Genomic DNA, 18,937 nt, shown 5'->3' with positions numbered 1-18,937 from the left:
TTACCACAATTAATTGTACTAGTCTTCACTTGGGTAAACATTTTGTATTTCCTCCATGACTGGACAAAGTGGACATGATGTCCGCTTTCCTGGAAAGATCAGCCGTCGAACAACCTAAGAATCTCTATTTTTAGACTACCATGCGTACAGTACGTACAAACAGTAAACTAACACCTGTTCTATATCGCTCTATTTTGTCGGTGCAACGGCAGCAACGCACATTATTTAATAAAAGGTTTCATGTGAAAGATTAAATGTAGGAAACTAGGAACACACCGTGCCGTGGTGGTGGGCTGGGCTGGTAGCAGATGTAGGAACACGAGCTCCAGGGTGTTCTTACTGGATTATGACTATGAACAGTATGAAGATTATGTACACGGTGAATACTGATGGTCTGGTTATTTTTGGCGTCTGACATTTATACTCACCCTGCGCAATGGCAGCGGCCGGAGCTATGTTGACAGCACGTAGCCAAGCCTACCATACACCGGACCGGATGGTCTGATTCCAGCGTTGTAGGCTTGTAGCTGCTTTATGACGGGGTTTTAATTATAATAATGGACTTGGAGTACATCTTAAATAATCGGGACTATTAATCACACATTCATACGGTGAGTGTTTCCTTGTTATTGTGCGTTTGCGTGATCGGTTCGTCATAAACACCAGTAGGCTATGCAGAAAGGTCGCATAATGAGTATGTAGGCTACTGTAATATAAAGTTATTTATTTTCATTACTCCATCTGCAACATGATCTAACATTTCGTGGTCTGAAGCAATGAAAATAATTGAAGATGGATATCGTTTGAGGATGCTCTATGAATTCACGGCCAAATAGCCCTAGCCTGTTGAACATATAGCCTACTTATTGTAACAATTAAATAATGGTAGGCATGTTTGCAATATATATGCGAATTGAGCCTTTATTACGTTGGTTATCAATGTGTTTGCTAGTCCAAGACTGACTGTCTGTGCCAATCGTGTCTATTTTGTTTATTGTCTGATTATGTGCTTTGAAATGTCACCATGCAGGGCTGTCATGAATTTGAACACCCTGTGCCACATACTGTATCTATATGCCATCCATCTCTGTCTCTCACAGTCTCTGTCTCATGTCTGCCTTTGGAGTTAAACTTAAACCATTATAGGGCAGCCCACAGTAGCACTGCAGGCCTACTGTGACTTGTCATTTATAGGAGCATTTCACCTATTTTCAATGTATCTTCATATAATGGTCCTCACTAATTTACACTATTTGCACTAATTTAACGAATTTGCATTTACTATTTTATCTACTTAACCTGTGTCCAATTAGTGGGCCATGCATGCAGTTCAGAGACCTGGCTGCAATCCTTTACATCAGTGGTTCCCAAAGTGAGATCAAGGGACCCCCAGGGGTCCTTGAGGGAGTTCCAGAGTTAAATTAAAGGTTTTTTGACATTAATTTTCATTTTCTTTTCTTTTTTCTTTTAGGTTTTATGACCTCAATTACACCCAAAAAACCTGAACTTTGAACATTCATTGGATTTTCTGTGGTCTGAAGTTTTCTTTGGGGTTTTTTGGGCCTTTTGAGCTACAATGAAAACAGGCAACACAGTGAAACAGTGACATCTGCTGGCAAATTCCATTGACATATATGGGATTTGCAGTAAGTGATGTCACTTACTGCCGGCAAATCAGAGCACCTGTTTGAGCCAGAAAACCCCAGATCACAGAAAATCTACTGAATGTTAAAAGTTCATGTTTTTGGGGTGCAATTGAGATTAGAAAACCTAAAAAAACAAGAACAATTCCAAAACCTTTTTTTTAATGTCACAATCCCTTTAACATTTTTACCATAGGCCTATAAACTGGGGGTTCCCCAGATAGAATGCCATTAAATGGGAGTCCGTAGACTAATGTATGTCATGGGGGTCCTTTAAATTAAACGGGTTGAGAATCTCTGCTAGAGCTGTACAAATCTTCTCTTATATGGATGGGTCCCTGGCATATATTTTCTAATGGGGGTCCACAGACTAATTAGTGTCAATTTGGAGGTCCTTGACATGAAAACCTGGGAACCACTGCTTTACATTATTCATTCACTCATTCATAGGGATTTTAAGATAATAGAAACTACAGCCTTTCTTGTCCTGGAAAATGATCATGCTCAAATAGTAACTATTTGCATTAGACTTAAAAACAAAAATAATTTAAATGAAATCTTGTTTGAATTTACCAAACCTGACAGTGCCTATACCGATGATGTCACTGGTTGGCATGTTCCTGAACTGTCCACAGCCGTGACAGCCCTATCTACTTACATACTGTAGATAAAAATACAAATGAGCATTAGTGTGGTCCAAAGGCTCTGGTGAGGAGTATAAGATAAGTTGAAAATGGGTGAAGTCACAAGTGGTCCTTTAACTCTGTGTTTCTCAAAGTGGGATCAGGGGACCCCCAAGGGGTCCTTGAGGGGGCTCCAGGGGTTCCCCTGAAAACATTTGTAAATGTTGCATCAAAATCAAGCAATTTTAAACCTATCGGCTATTTATATCTGAATATTGTTTAAACTTTTCAACAACACATCTTGTATGGGTATCCTTGGCACAACGTGTTTTCAGATGGGGGTCCATGGCCAAATTGATATTTGGAGAAACTTGACACACGAAAAGGACAACTTTAATTGTCAAACTGGCAAAGAATTGTGCACAATATACTGCAGTCCCTTTTCCCAACATGATGTACAAGTTACAATATGTGTTTTGTCTCCAGCCTTCTGACCGCTGTGGAGTAGATCTGTTGCCGTGGTGACCCTCTCAACAGCCTCAACATCATGACCAAAGAGGAAGACATCCCTGACTGGGTGGGAGCCCAGGACTCCCAGGAGTTCTACGATAAATACGAACCAAAGGAAGTCCTGGGAAGGTGCGTTTGCAAATCCAAACACCACAGGACACACGTGGCGACTGGAGACCCCCAGGGTTCCAGGAGGTCCCCAGCTAAATGTGTTAATATACCATCAAAATCCATTCCTGCACTATTCGAAAATAGCCAACCTACAAGCTCACAATGCATTTTTTCGTTTTTGAAAAAACAATAGATTTAAAAACAATTGCACATAAATCTTCTCTTAGGGGTCCTTAATTGATGTAAAAATGTTTGAGAACCACTGGTCTAAAAGTACAGACCCAACAACACATACAGTGTACAATACAGTGTCTACAGTAGCAATATAGTCAGATTCATGGGGATTCTTTTTTACTCACTCATATACAAGCAGTGAAATGTTGGTGTGATAATGTTACTTCCAACTAACACGGGACAACAATTATGATGTAATACTAATAGATGTCATTGAAGTAAAAAATAATAATTTGAATGCAATATTACAGGTAAAAACACTTTTACAACACTTAGTTGGGGCGAGAATGCTCGGTCGGTGCAAAACTGCACACACACAAAAAAATGAATTGGAAAGTTTGCAGTGGGTCCAGAAAACTACTGCTATGCTCTATTAAGTAGCACATTTATCTAGTTGTTTATGAGTTGTTGTTTTTTTGTCTGTTGGCCTGAATAACAGTATTATTAACAGTTTGCAGAATTACAGTGGAATGACACCATAACGCATTACACTTGTTTACAATAGGGTCCACTATTTTCAATCCATCAGAACATTTAGAGTCGTACAAATATACACTTCTATATAGCCAAAAACAGGAAATCATCATAAAAGGGGGAAAAAACATATACAGTGAGGGGGAAATAGTACAGGCAATCTAGGGTTTAACCTCAAACAAATTGCAACACAAACTCTTTCAACTTTTTTTGTTTCATAAATATATCACTAATAACATCCAAGTAGGGGGAACATATTGGGGAACATATTGAAAAATGCCAAAATAGGTTTTCCCCATTGACGCCCATGTTAAACAGTGGTTTAAACATGTCCACAATCAACCAGAAACTGTGTTGGATGCAACTGTGTTGGATGCAACTTTTTGGATGCGTCATTTTTGTAGGCTATATTATGCTATGTTTACAGTATGCACTGGGTATTTAATGTTCATTCCATATGCATTATTATGTGAAGTACTGTTTTTTGTTGATGGAAAGCACTGCATTTTCTATATATCGGTATATATACCTATCAGTATATTATGTAGATGTTAAACAGATCATTGGGGAGAGATGGGAACAGACCCTTATGGGACACCATTCTGCAGACTTCTGAGACTGCTGTGCTGGCCATCACTGGTCTGTAGAGTGAAGCTGCAGTTTAACAGCATCTCCATGATGAAGATCAGCATAATTCAGATCAGGGACTTCAATTCCACGTGTCATAGTCCAACATCAACTTTTTTTTTTAACAATATATTTATTGAATTTTCTTTTTTTTTATAAACAATACAACAAAACAATACATAATACAGACAATACAATACAATTACTTAAAATGAAAAACAAACAAAAAACAAAACAATAACATACTTACAGTATAATAAAATAATGGCACTTAGAATGGTAACAACAACAACAGAGACCTTATGACCACAAGACCAAACAGCTGCAGAGAATACAATTAGACAATTTCCACCATTAAATAAGATAAATCATTAACCGTAATATATTGGATAAACCTTCCCCATATCTTATCAAACATCTTCTGTTTATTCTTCAAAGTATAAGTGATTCTTTCCAGAGGAAGACACAATGATAACTCCCTAAACCACTGAGCAATACTGGGTTTGCCTATCTTTTTCCACGATAAGGCTATAGCCCTTTTGGCTTGTAGTAAACATAAATCCAGGAATCTTTGTTCGCTACTCTGAATCTTATGGCCAGGTGGGTAAAGACCTAATAGAAACAGTTTTGGGTCAAGCTCAATATCTATCGACAATCCAACATCAACTTGAATGAGGTCCACAATATCTTTTTTTACTTGCCAGTTAATGAATAATTTGTGTTGGTCAAATTAAGCTACATGTAACCAAGCTACGTAGCTGAGCTACATTCTTGCTGTAACTTATATACCTTTTGGGTCTTTTTTGTAGCTTGTAGCTACAAAACAAGCTACTTATTATTATTATTTTATTATTATTAATATAATTTTAAGATATTTTTGGGGCTTTTTTCCCGTTATTGATCAATCACAGTATAGGTAGACAGAAAACCGAGATGGGGGGGGGGGAAGACACACAGCAAAGTTCATCGGGCACGGACTCGAACCCGCGAGCCTGCGACACACTTTCTTTTTTTTAATATATATTTTTTATCCCACAATTTTGTAACCCATTTTTCACCCCTGTGTCAATCATCTAATGTGATCCTGGGCTCTACACACCCTCCGCCAACCTGGGGAGAGCAACGGACTTAACTCATGCTTCCTTCATGCTTGAGTGTCCAAGTTGCTCCTTTACACCTGACAGGGGGGAGTTTCCCTGGTTGGACGTAGCGCATGGAAGGAACACGTTATTCCAACCAGTTCCTTTCCCCTCCATCAGGCGCCCCGGCTGGCCAGGGGGAGGCAGTTTAGAGACCAGGATTACTGCATGTTTTTGTGAGGGTATCTACCCTAGGGGACACGGGGAGAACATGCAAACTCCACACAGAAAGGCCCTTTCGCCAACCCCGCCTTCGGGTATGGGCACTGATGACGCGGAGGAGGAAACACGCCGCCAGCACCCACAGCGCCCCGAGCGGGAATCGAACCCAGGACCTTCTAGCTGTGAGGCGACAGCACTACCAACTGTGCCACCGTGCCCCCTCTGCGACACACTTTCATGCTGGATTACCAGCCAAGCTAAGGGAGAAAATGTTTTATTTTTTCCTTTTCGTTTTATTTTGTCTGGGAGGGCAATGGGTTGCTCAGCAGAATAGCCTTCATTATTCGCATGCCCTGAGATTTTGTCATTGAAACATCTTCAATAAAGTCATTTTGAAAATAATAATCATAATCATTTATAATCATAATAATCATAATATTACAATTATTATATATTTCCCTTTCATACAGAAAATCCAGCATAAAGTGCTTCACATAATGAAATTAATATGAAAACGGAGTGCATAAACATGCATAATATACAGAAATAGCACTGAAGGGTTCCACATTTTGTGGCATTAATTTAGTCCCTTGTTAGTGCCGAATCTGGGGTGCACATGTTTGTTTAACTCCCTCTGGTGTTGTGGGTGTGGACTTTAAGGGATGTATTTAGACGGGTACATGGGTATCTTGGTGGTGTACAAGATGCTGTACCCCTGTCAGTCACCCCTAAGCCATTCAAACCGTGTCCTTGTTCAGTGCTTGGATAGACTGAGGCACATAATCTCTTGTTGAGCCTTGAGCCCCATGTGCTTCGAGACACCTCAGGCGCTCAGCCTGTCCATATACAAGATAACCATTCAAACATACTTCAAATAGAAGTGTCCTGGCTATTCGCTCCAAGCAGCTGTAAAGGCTGCTCATTGTAATTCTCCACCATTGGCCTGCAGAGGGCGGTGCTGTTATGTAAATCAAAGAGGCCAGCAGTCAGCGTGAGTAAGCCTAGTTTGGGACAAAAGGTTTAGTGTGGAGGGCTGTCCCTGATTGGCCAGCCTGTTGATGTATTATGTAATTTCACACACAAGTTCCCACACTGAGGTCAAGAGGCCACTGGATGAGGCCATTTTGTTCCCCTGCTATTGGGTTCCTCAATGGGATCCCTGGGGCCCACACAACCCCACTGAAACCCCCACTGACCAACGAATAAAACACCCTGTTCATTGGTCCAGGGTCCTTCACACATATTACGTGAAAACCATAATGTATCTCCTTGTATTACTGCCCTATTTTATACTTTATCATATCACGGTGGCGCGCAAAAGTAGCGAGAATATCCTGCTATTTTCGTTCTTTTTTAAACATTCAGAATTATTTAACTTTCACCTATAAATAATGACATGACCAAATGCTACTTTTGATATTTTTTTATTTGAATCCTGAAAAGCAACAGTGAGGTTTCCACCCGACGGAGACGATATGTCATTTTCTTTGTTGTCTCCTAGAGGTTGTTATCATAGTCATTAATGTGCAGTAGCACTGCTATGATACAGTATTTCCCATATAACAAGAATAATTTATAAACTGGCTCTTGATATTAACCTCTGAGTTTATACCAAGTTTGAAGTTCAAATTTTTATCACTACAAACATTGAATCCAGCTACTAATATGAACAGATATTGGCTTTGGTATGTACAATTCTTGGGAGTGAAACATGCACACAGCTTTCCTTTGGTTTCCAGCTGTTCCGCTTCTGAGGTAAGCCAACTAACAAGTGTGAAATGATAGGACTGATGATTAAGACGTTTTGTGTCCTGTGATGTCAGGGGAGTGAGCAGCGTGGTGCGTCGCTGTGTAGACAAACGGAGCTCACAGGAGTATGCGGTGAAGGTCATCGACATCACCCCGTCAGACAAGATCACCAGCCAGGAGATGGAGGAGATCAGGGCGGCTACGGTGAAGGAGATCGACATCCTCAAGAAAGTCTGTGGACAGGAAAACATCAGTAAGCACAACACACACTAGGGAATGGTGTGGCTCCAGTGTGGTAGGACTTCATGTGTTCAGCCTTTGGTGTCACTCATCCATGATGTCAATTATTCAAAAATAAGAAATTAGCCATATAATTACTCAAACTAGTGAAAATAGCAGATCCACCAGTTCAAAAAGTGGCACGAAAATACAATTATTTATGGAAATTATAAAAAATGTTTATGAAAAACTTTAAATGTAGGAAATGAAAAAGAAGGGGGATATTTACTAGTGACCCATGTTTAGCAAACAGTGATCTATGTCTATGACATCCATAAAGTATCTATGAGGTATGACTCCAGATTTGGGCAAGATTTCATCATTACCTGATTCCAATTTACAGGTAGTTTGATTATGAAATGAAATTTGCTGAAATAAATAAATAACAATAAAACATGAAAGAAATGCATGGCAGTATACTTCTTTGGCTTACTGGCAGTGAGGCACAAGACATTTAGGTGCTGACCAGTCCAGTGGTTTGTGAGATTAGCTCTAGACAAACACAGAGCCATGCCTATAATTTCACAAACCACTGGACTGGTCAGCGTAGAATTTCTTGTACTCGCTGTCAGAAGTACAAGGAAGTAAATTTCTTAATTTAATATCTAATTTTGTATATACCCTATATATTAATTAAATGGAGATCTGATCGTGATCGGAGTTGACTGACTTGAGTTGATAGTCATGATTTCATAGTGCTGACACCATAGACTGACTGGCCTCAGTGGCCTCATGGGAAGCCATACTGTTATTAAAGTCTTCTTATAAAAGGAGACTACAGTATGATTTCATAGTGCTGACACCATAGACTGACTGGCCTCAGGGAAGCCAAAGCCTACTGTTATTAAAGGCTTCTTATAAAAAATGAAGGTGGATTGATTGACATAATGTCCCGCTATTCTGCTGATGAGGTTAGTTAGTTGTGTATACCACAAGTTTTAACATACTTTACATACAGCACTGTACAGTAGTTATTGAGTTGCTTATCTAATCACATGCCTTGCATTGTGTCTCCAGTACAGCTCAAAGACTGCTATGAGTCCAAAGCCTTCTTCTTCCTGATTTTTGACCTGTAAGTTTAAACGTTTGAATTAGATATAGAGATATCTAGAGCAAACGGTGTGGCCGGGACACCTTTTGGAGAGCGTTCTAAACGTGTGACACTATTTCTCTGGCAGGATGAAGCGGGGAGAGCTTTTCGACTACCTCACTGAGAAAGTTACCCTGAGCGAGAAAGAAACCAGGTCAGCATTTTCTTCATCTTGTTATGACTGTGACAAACGTGAGTTGAGATCACTTACAGGAATATTATCTAACCGTCAGTTTAACCACTTAAAAAGGTATTTCACTTTAAAGCACTTCTGGGATCTACTCTGACTTTTGTAGGCACCCCAATAAATGATTCGATATTTAGGTTTGATATGCATTTGAGGTCTGATATGCATTTGATCAGACACGCCCCACTCCTAACACGCCCATGGAACCAAGCCCTTGAGCTTTGATGTGTTTTCATCCATGCTGATGCTATACTTTCGAAGTGCTCTGTTTATGTGATGTCACCAAATAAAATCATTCAATCAATCATGTTAACCACGTTTAATAGGACAATATCAGTCATCAGAACCAGAGAGACGTGTTCAATGGAATTTGACATTTAATGGGCTTATAGGAGAGACTGAGTCTGAGCTTATGAATATCAAGTCAAACTCAAAACTAGCAAACCCGCTTTAAAAATTAAACTAAAACTAATGAAAAATGTTAAAAGTTAATAATGGTTTTGCAGGAACATCATCCAAGCTCTAAAATGAACAAAAATAAAAGTTCTAATAACCATGTTTCAGGAACATCATGCGAGCTCTTCTGGAGGTGGTGAAGTTCCTCCACTCCCAGAACATCGTCCACAGAGACCTGAAGCCTGAGAACATTCTGCTGGACGACCACATGAACATCAAACTCACAGACTTCGGCTTCTCCGTCCAGATCCAACCGGAACAGAAGCTCAACGGTCAGTGGTAGAGCACACATTGAAAATCCCACATTGTTGAAAGTACTTGTTCTGTGTTCCTGTGGCTTATTCTCTTTTCATGATGACACACAGACACAGCATTGTTTGAGTTTGGTATTTGTATAGTCTATAGTGTCTTTTCAGAGTTCAAGGACACATACAAAAAAAGCAAACATCATCACTGGCTCTTTGATACATTTCTATTGTGACTTAAAGTGTGTTGCATGATTGCGCATGCGTTTTAAACAATGGAGTCAGTCAGACCCAGGGCCTACCAGGGTCTACCACCAGTAGAATCTAGCTAAAACATACAGTAAGTACTGTTAACCAGTAAGACGCTCTGAGGGCGAGGAGCATGCACGCATCCGCTTAGGTGACGGCAGACTGCTGGGCGAGTGCTGGTACTTTGGCATGGGGGGTCAGATAAACATATGGAATGAATTTTGTACTGGCCATATATGGAGCATGTCTCTGTACAGGGTTTGATGAGGTCAGATCAACATAACGGAATGTCAGAACAGGAAGAACGGGTGGGGGGGATCAACATATGAAATGTCAGAACAGGTCAGCTCCATATACAGTATGGAGATATACTGTAATGGTTTATAAAACAAATGAACAGCATGCAACACACATTGTTGTATGAGAGGAGACAGTGTAATCTCCAGCTATCAGGCTGTGTCAAGGAGACCATCTCTCCTCATGTATAATATCACAAATAATTGACAAAGATTCAATAAGACCTAAGGACAGCTATTTACAAAATGTAAATAATAACAGTGCCAATACAGGCCCACAAGAAGATACTCTTTCTAATAGACTGCATTGAACAGTGAACCCACACATACTGTACAAAATTCAAATACTTTATTTGTCACATATTCAGGAACATGTATGTGCAGTGAAATGTTGGTGGGGCAGACTCTGATATAAGTAATGCCCAACATATAATATACAAAATATACTGTAATACAAGCCGGTATTAAAAGGTACGAAATAAAACAATATAATACAGGTACAGGTCTACTACTAGTAAAGGCTCATTCATAGTCTGGATATTCGGTGGTGGGGTGACCACCGCTCTGGTGGTGAGGTGGCCACCGGAGCTGAAATAACGTTGAGCGGTGGTGAGTAAAAACAGAGAGAAGGGCTGGGGCGGTGGCGGTGGTTTGCTCTTCACCGCGGCTTGTGACACCATGTTGTAGTTCGGTGGTCACCTCACCACCGAAAATCCAGACTACTGTATGAATGAGCCTTAAGAAGGTTCAAATAGATAGGATCAAATAGATACAATTTAGAATTACACCTTCCCTGAGTTAGCTAGGAATAGGATAAAATATACAGAACGTAGACTATACAGAAAATAATGGATGAATTGCGAATAACCAAAGTTATCCAGAATATATGTAGCAAAATAATGAAAATGATAGCAGTACTGTATACAGTATAATATACTGTAGCTGACAGTATACAGCGAATAGCTGTGGAGGCCGGCTTGTTACACAACCATCTTTCTTCTCTGTGATCCTCTCTGACAAATGTTAAGATGCAACTGGACACTGTCAGAGCTACGTTGACATTTTAGACTGGGCACCTCCTTTTTATAGGAGGTAATGTGCCAGAAGAGCATTGAGACCTGGCTGCAGGAATTTAATGTAGAAATGTCTCTTCAATAAAGTTTGATCTGTGGAACATCGACAGCATTCCTAGCGTTTTATACTTTTTTATAAAGCAAAAGCGTATGAAACCAGCTTACTGTTTAGCCATCTAATTTCCATGTGTGTGGTTCATATTGAATGCAGAGGTATGTGGGACCCCTGGCTACCTGGCTCCTGAGATCATTGAGTGTTCCATGGACGCCAACCATGCAGGATACGACACTGCTGTTGATATGTGAGTGTTTCTCAACAGACCACATTCATCTAAACGCCAAACATCTAGATCAGGGGTTCTCAACGTTTTTGTCTAGGGAGCCCTGGAAATGCTTTGGCCATTTCTTGCGTGTCTCTCGCATATCTCTGCCTGCTTCAAGTAACTGTATTGTTTTCACTCACTGTTTCCAAACTGTTTACTGTGTTTACAGACAGTGGTGTAACTACCGGTAATTACAGTTACACAAATACTGTACTTAAAGGGATATTTCATTTTCAATAAACCTTTGGTCATTTTATCATCTTATGCTTATGTGGGCTTATGTTGCTTGATTGCAACCCCGCCCCCTTCCTATACAAATATCAAACTCCATTTTAACCATGACAGATTCATCAAAACACTAGACCTTTTTTCTGGTGACTGATATTGTCCTTCTAATAATAGCAAACAGTGCTAATATTTTTTTTTAAGAATGAGGAGGAATCAAAAATAATTATTAGAAATAAATGAAAATTGTAAATGAAAAAACACGGCCCCTCACGTTACGTATTAGGACAATATCAGTCAATAGAAAAAAGGACGGGTGTTTTCGATGAATCTAACTGGTTACAATTTACAATTTAGGCATTTAGCAGACGCTCTTAATCCAGAGCGATTTACATTAAGCAAGAACAAAAAGCATGGGAATTGGGAATACATCACATAAAAGCATTTATCATGAAACATGCGTAAGCTAAGAAAGTAACAGTGGAATATCTATATAATGAAACTATACATATAAACTATACATATAGCTTTACATAGGAAAGGGGCGTGTATGATAAAATGAATATCAGATATCTAAATAGAACTGAGAGCAACTTAAAAAACTGTCTGGGGTATTCACATAAGCCTGAGTAATGATAAAATGACCACATTTTCTTTTTTTTAAGTGAAATATCCCTTTAAGTAATTTTGTGTTTTTACTTTCCAATTTTCCAGTTTTCTGTACTTTTACTTCTACTCCACTACATCAATCAACTCCAATTACAATTATTTGACAACTTTAATTACTTATTATTTTTTATTACAAAACATATTATTACCCACTTTAGCCCTATATACATTTCGGCCATCTGAAAATAACCGATCTACAAGCCCACAATGTGTCGCAAATCTGCTATTTTTAAATATTTGTATACATTTTATACATTTGAAAACTTCTGACAGTCTGCATTTCTACTTATAGTACATTTTCATACAATACCTTTATACTTTTACTCAAGGAGGTAATGTGCCTGAACAGAAGTGCACATTGCGTATTTCTACATCGCAGTATTGATACTTTTACTTCTGTGAAAAATTTGAGTACTTTTTCCACCACTGGTGTTTCCAGGTGGAGTTCAGGGGTCATCATGTACACCCTGCTGGCAGGCTCCCCTCCGTTCTGGCACAGGAAACAGATGCTGATGCTGAGAATGATTCTGGCGGGAAAATATGACTTCTCCTCTCCAGAGTGGGAGGACCGCTCAGATACTGTTAAAGACTTGGTATGGTGTTACAGTATATAACTAAATTACTATTAACTACTACTATTAATTACTATAACTAATTACTACTTAGCCCCCCCCCCCCCATTTGATTGTAGGCATGAGTCCTGACAATGTATAATATGTATTTTATTAAAAAATGAATACAACGTACGTCATATGTACAGTACATATATTGTTTTAAAGGACCATACCAGTCTAATTCTCACTTCTCAGCCTACATTTTAAAACATCATTCACTGCTGTTCATGTTGAAACTTCACAGGAAGAAAAGTAGACAATTCACCCTTTTGAAAGTCACCACACTGTTTTATCTCAAATTCACATCAATATGCCTGGAAGATTTTAAGTTAAATGCAAGTGCTGTTTTAAGGTGCGCTAGCACCCTCCTATATTTAGCTATTAGTGTAGATTTATGTCTTAAACAAACAATTCCCATTGACAATGAATAGATAATTTTACGTCAGTGTCTGAGCAAATAGGCATAGTGTCTATTTTATGTCATGATGATGTACGATGATGAGAGCGCCCCTCACTTCACACAGGTGTGATTTTTTAAAATTGTATCTCTATAAGGAGGCTTTTAACGATACAGTGAGTGTTGGAGAGGATCTGACCATGGAACAATGGGCTGTCTGAGATCCCCATACTAGGAGCAGCCTAGGACAGTGTGACATCAGTAGTGTGACACGGCTTCTTTTGAAGATAGAATAAGACCCGTCAGCAGGTGTAGGAGTTCAGTTCAATCATCTTTACCCAGGTCCTAAAAACACTGCAAACAGACAGTGCAGAGAGCGAACAGGCAGATTGGATAACGTGTCGTTGGCTACGGAAGGCTATAGGTTGATCGGATAGGCACATGAACATAAGCAAATACTCAATTGGCTGGAGGCGACTAGCAACAACACAATACCCTAATCTGGTCCGTAACTAATATTACCTGCAGTGGACCGCCTGCAGACGTAGGACAGCAGGTGCAGTCTTTTTTCAGTGAGTTTTAGATTTTAGCTCACATTGTATTGTGTAATAATAATGTCTTTTGAATAAAGCCCGAATTGAAACAACCCCGAAAAGCAGAAGGTGAGGGGCAGTATTTACATCACCCCGATGACGTCTTACGTTATAATTTACTACCCTAAACAAACAAGGACTTTGTTGGCAAAAAATTACCCTAAACAAACATTAAAAGTCCATGCATAGACTTGGCTGCCACATGACGTAATTTTGAAAAGCCATGCACCTCCAAAATCTCATATGTCCAAAACTGTTACTTTTCAGGATTCAAATTCAAAGATAGCAAAAGTAGCAGATCTACAAGCTTGTTCATCTGCAACGTTTTAGTTGTTACTTTGTTGTATCTTAGTTGTACTTAGATTTTGATTATTATTACAAAACGTACATTAAACACTTCAGCCCTATATACTGTACATTTCGGCCATCTGAAAATGCTTTTGTGTGACGCTGTAGTATGATCAAGTAGGGCTTCTCTCAACGAGATAAGATAAGAAGTTTCTCTCAACGATCTGAGATATACTGTACAGTAACAGTAATTTCTGAGGCATGATTTAATGAAAGTGTTGAGATGCTAGGTTTGCTGTGGGTCAGATAACTAGGATGTTGATGTTTTTTATATTTAAGTGAAAGTGTTGAGATGAGATGCTGTGATTTTCTGTGGTTCAGATATCCAGGATGTTGGTGGTGGATCCTAAGCAGAGATGCACGGCCATCGATGCTCTCAACCACCCCTTCTTCTCTCAGTATGTGGTGAATGAAAAACGACAGTTCAGCCCCTACAGGAAGTTCAAGGTAAGATGCAACACAGTAGTTATTATTTAATGCTATTTAATATATGTTATGCTCATAAGCATAGAATAAGTCAATAATTTAATAATAAAACAAAGTCAACAAGTCAATAATTTTAACATAATGGTTCAAGCTGTGAGTGTGAGTAGACAGTGACATTCTCATTTGTTGTGTAACCAGGTCATCTGCATGACGGTACTCGCCGTCATGCGCATTTACTGTAACTACCGCCGGGCCAAGCCAGTCACCAAGGAGGTGATGAAGAGCGACCCGTACGCCGTCAAGCCCATCCGCAAGATGATCGACGCCTGCGCCTTCAAGATCTACGGCCACTGGGTGAAGAAGGGACAGACCCAGAACAGAGCAGCACTTTTCGAGAACACTCCCAAGGCCATCCTGCTGTCCATAGCTGCCGAGTCAGACGAGACACCCCTCCACACGTGGTAGTAATACTGTCAAACCAAATCCAGAATGGTAATTTCAATGTCACAGTATTTCCCTGTGTTTTTCTGGGGATACAGCACTTAACTGTTTGCTCTAACCCAAGTAAAGCTTAATTTATTCTCTGTAGTATGACAGAGCTAGCAATACGGCACATTTCGAGGTGTTGTTAGCTTGTAGATCTCTCCTTTTAGCAAGTAATTAATTAATTACATTAAACGGAAAGAGCTGGTGAAAAAGGGAGGGATGTAGAATTGAGATAGAGTTCTGTTTCTTTCTTTTAGGGCAAAGTAAAGTCTTTTCCAGGGCTACTACCCACTACCAGCCCAACAGAATGGTTAAAGTCCAAGGCTGTGTTAACGTGACTAAAGCTAAGAGGACATTACTGTAGGTCGAGAATAGAAGATCTTCAATGTCGCATCATGTATGTGTGTCTTGTCTAGCATGGGAATTTACTGTCTGTACTGTATGAAATACTTAATTCACTAGCAAAAAGCCAAGAATGTTTGTTAATTGATGAAGTTTTGTTTGGAAAAACAAACAAATCTATGCATTGATTTAAAGTTAAGAGAGTCCCAAGTTCACTGCATGTCATCTAAGACTTTGTTAGTGTCCACAAAGAACAAATATAGATTTCGGGTCATGGGTGATAAACGGTCATCGCACAAATATTGTGCAACTAAGTGTTGAATAATAAAAAAATATATATAAAGCCTAATGTCATGCATTAGTGCAATGTAGATCGAATGTAAAGGTCATTGTTTTGAAATGATTGCATGATGGAACCAAGTAGGAAAGAAATCATTTTCATAACTCTTACAACATAATGGTAAGCATTTATCTGAACTGTGAAGCATTGGCTTAGTTATCGAAGTACCGTAATACTGTACCTATGATACACTGTGAATAAATATTATAGCCATGACAACAGGCAGTTAACTATAAAAGAGCCATAAACCATACAGTATTTAGATTATTTTATTTTCATGACTTCTCAGATAAGCATAATGTAATGAACATATTACTTTAATGGTATTGCTCCGAATTGCAATGTACCACATACTTGAAATGGAATGGAGTTAAAGTTGTAGGCTGTGTGGTTACTGTATGTTGTGGACTTATACATTATCATGGACTAAGTTACACACTACTGTAACACCTCAAAAGGGAGTGAATGTTGTAAAACTGCAGTCTGTGATTTTCATGTCCCAAGATGAACAATTTCTACCATTCTTCTAAGACAAAATCCCCGCTTGGCCATGGGGGCTATTGCACTTATGAGATTTTTCAGGCAGTACTACTTGAAACCAGGGTCTAATGTATCAATGGAAGAGTAGAGAGACCACCTCCAACCACTGCACATGTACAGTAGTTATATCGTATTAACATACTCTAATAATTCAAATAACCCTTTATTCATTACAATAAATTCCGGATTGTAGCTTTAGGATGAGTGTTTGGTTTAAACATGTTATGTGTGTTTCAACTGCCAAGGTACTTGTGTATTTTATTTATTTATTAAAAAATACAATTGTGTTCAAAGAGTCAAGTCACTTACTTTATAATTATATAGTATTTAGTTGTATACTTTTCATGTTAAATTAAACAGAACCATAGAGTACAAATCCTTTGTGGTCATTTAACTGTTGAAATGGAACCAAATGGACCCTTATGGTTCACTTCGGAGTTCAATTTTACTGTGTATCCGGAAACCAGTTAGAGAAATATTTACACACAAAAGAGTGGCACAACCTTTGTTTCATCCATAACAACAACATTCACATTGTAAACAGTCATTACATGTGGGGAGAGAGGGAGAGAGAGAGAGAGTTGGGAGTATCCAGGCAGAAAATGAGGCCTGCTGACAATGAATGTGTACATAATTAATGTTGACGTAAATAATCAATGATTTACTTTGTCCTTTGCTCTGCTGGTCTCATGTCATGCTTCCCCAGTTTCTAGGATTAAGTACTGTTGTTATCTGGTAGTCGTGGCAACATTCGCCCACCAACTGCTCTCCTCTTCATTCACCCTTCATTGATGACACGCGTCTGTCTGTCCTGGAGGTTGAAACCGTTGAATACTATAGTGTAGTAGCTGAAACTGAAACCCAAAAACTAAACTACTGTAAACAAAAACACAGAATGAAAACTAAACTGTACAATGCAAAACTAACTAAAATAAAAGTTAAAACAAAAGAGTAGCATATAAAATCATCTGGGTTTGACTTTTTCCACCATCATATCTTTTTGTCATTAATTCTTTCATCCTTTTTTTAGCTTGTGGGTTCCAGACCCACAGGAACGCCGGCCCGGTTTCTGGCGAGCCGCCCCGCGTCCAAAACGGTAGAGAAATGACAGAGTTACCGTGTGGCGGTCCCTAGTCTACTGTACTGTACTGTCACTGTACTATACTGGCACACCCGAAAGCATCATATATACAGTTAATACGTGCATGTGTGTTTGTGTGTGTGTGTTAGGTTGCGGACAGGTGGTGAAAAACAACCATGCTCATACCCACCCAGCCACCCACCCACACACATAGCTCTGTAAGGGAGTGATTGCACCACTCAAAATAAATAAATAAAATCAAACACCATACTGAAACCAAACTAAAAAACGAAATGAAAACCAAAACCTAAAGATTTATTCAAAACTATAACACATCACCTCCTCCACCAATGGGATGACACATCTAGAAGTCCATCATCTCATCCACCAATGGGATGGCACGTCTGTCCTGCACACATCACCTGGTCCACCTTAAAGGGATGTTGCGTTCTGTTAGTGGGAAGGATGAATAGTAAGAAGAACATCTGAATCATTGTTGTTCAACAAACTCTAAAATAAATGTCTCAACGTATTGTTCAGTGAAAGGAGACGCTGCATTGGTGCAGATCTATGGTCATGTACAGACAGTGGTCATCAATATGTCCGTATACGGACAAAATGTGTGGCAAATGTTAGATCTTGTTTTTACACACCATTATAATGTTGATGTTTATATAATTATTTTGATATAAGACACAATTACTGAATGTCAAGTCTCCAGATTTTCAACAGAATATGTATGACACTGATTTACACATTAGGTAATAGGTATGACCCTGGACCTGAATGGAAACAAGACCGCAAGGACCTTTTTTCTGTGATTCCTTTGGACGTGTTTGACCGATTACATTTCTGTTTGACTGTACCCTGTACTGATTACATTTCTGCCAATAAAGTATTCAATCAATCAATCAATCAATCAATCAATCAATGGCACATTAGGAGTCCACGGTAGGCTACTAGTGGTTCTCAAACTTTTAATTTTCAATGACTCCCATAACTCAGAGTGCATATGGAATCAAATGGACATGTAAGGATCCATGTGGTTCTATTTGTACACTCTCAGAGTTACATGGGTAGCCCTTTAAGCGTTTCTGGTAATATTTTTGTCCACTCAGTCTGTGGCAAAAATTGAATTTTGACAAAAATGTCCACCACAAGCCAGCATGGCAATGAACCCGCTGTGTGCAGAGCATGGTCTCTAGAGTGAGTACTAAACACTACGGAATGGAACATTCTTCTAATCTATAGAGTGAGTTCATTTTTACAGATTGTGGCTGAAAGGTTCCTGGTTTGATTCCCTGGGCCGTCAGGAAAATCCCTCTCTACTCCCAACACCCCTTGAGCAAGGCACTGATTCTGAACCCCAATACTGTTCTAGTACTCTAGTAGAGCCAACAATGTAA

At 39.2% G+C, this 18,937-nt stretch overlaps 1 protein-coding gene across 1 annotated transcript; it reads left to right on the top strand.

Moving 5' to 3' along the window:
• Positions 1–206: 206 nt before the first annotated feature.
• LOC310864385 (phosphorylase b kinase gamma catalytic chain, skeletal muscle/heart isoform-like) lies at positions 207–16,737 on the top strand. The gene is made up of 10 exons (XM_083773071.1): positions 207–611; positions 2,753–2,905; positions 7,347–7,525; positions 8,569–8,623; positions 8,730–8,795; positions 9,393–9,556; positions 11,359–11,449; positions 12,804–12,957; positions 14,638–14,763; positions 14,941–16,737. Exons 2-10 carry the CDS (start codon positions 2,814–2,816, stop codon positions 15,205–15,207), a joined length of 1,194 nt encoding a protein of 397 aa, XP_083629197.1. The 5' UTR covers positions 207–611; positions 2,753–2,813; the 3' UTR covers positions 15,208–16,737.
• Positions 16,738–18,937: the final 2,200 nt, after the last annotated feature.

The sequence above is a fragment of the Protomyctophum parallelum genome (genome assembly GCF_964188405.1).
Source record: "Protomyctophum parallelum genome assembly, chromosome: 9".
NCBI classification, from domain to species: Eukaryota; Metazoa; Chordata; class Actinopteri; order Myctophiformes; family Myctophidae; genus Protomyctophum; species Protomyctophum parallelum.
Note: the sequence above shows the minus strand (reverse complement) of the source record. Positions and strands in the feature narration are given on the sequence as shown.

What these genes read in the sequence shown, in the direction of transcription:
- LOC310864385 (XM_083773071.1), top strand. Translation starts at nt 2,814, where the DNA reads ATGACCAAAGAGGAAGACATCCCTGACTGGGTGGGAGCCCAGGACTCC. An exon ending in ACCGGAACAGAAGCTCAACG is followed by an intron (nt 9,557 to 11,358) that starts GTCAGTGGTAGA and finishes TATTGAATGCAG; the next exon opens with AGGTATGTGGGACCCCTGGC. An exon ending in GCCCCTACAGGAAGTTCAAG is followed by an intron (nt 14,764 to 14,940) that starts GTAAGATGCAAC and finishes TTGTGTAACCAG; the next exon opens with GTCATCTGCATGACGGTACT.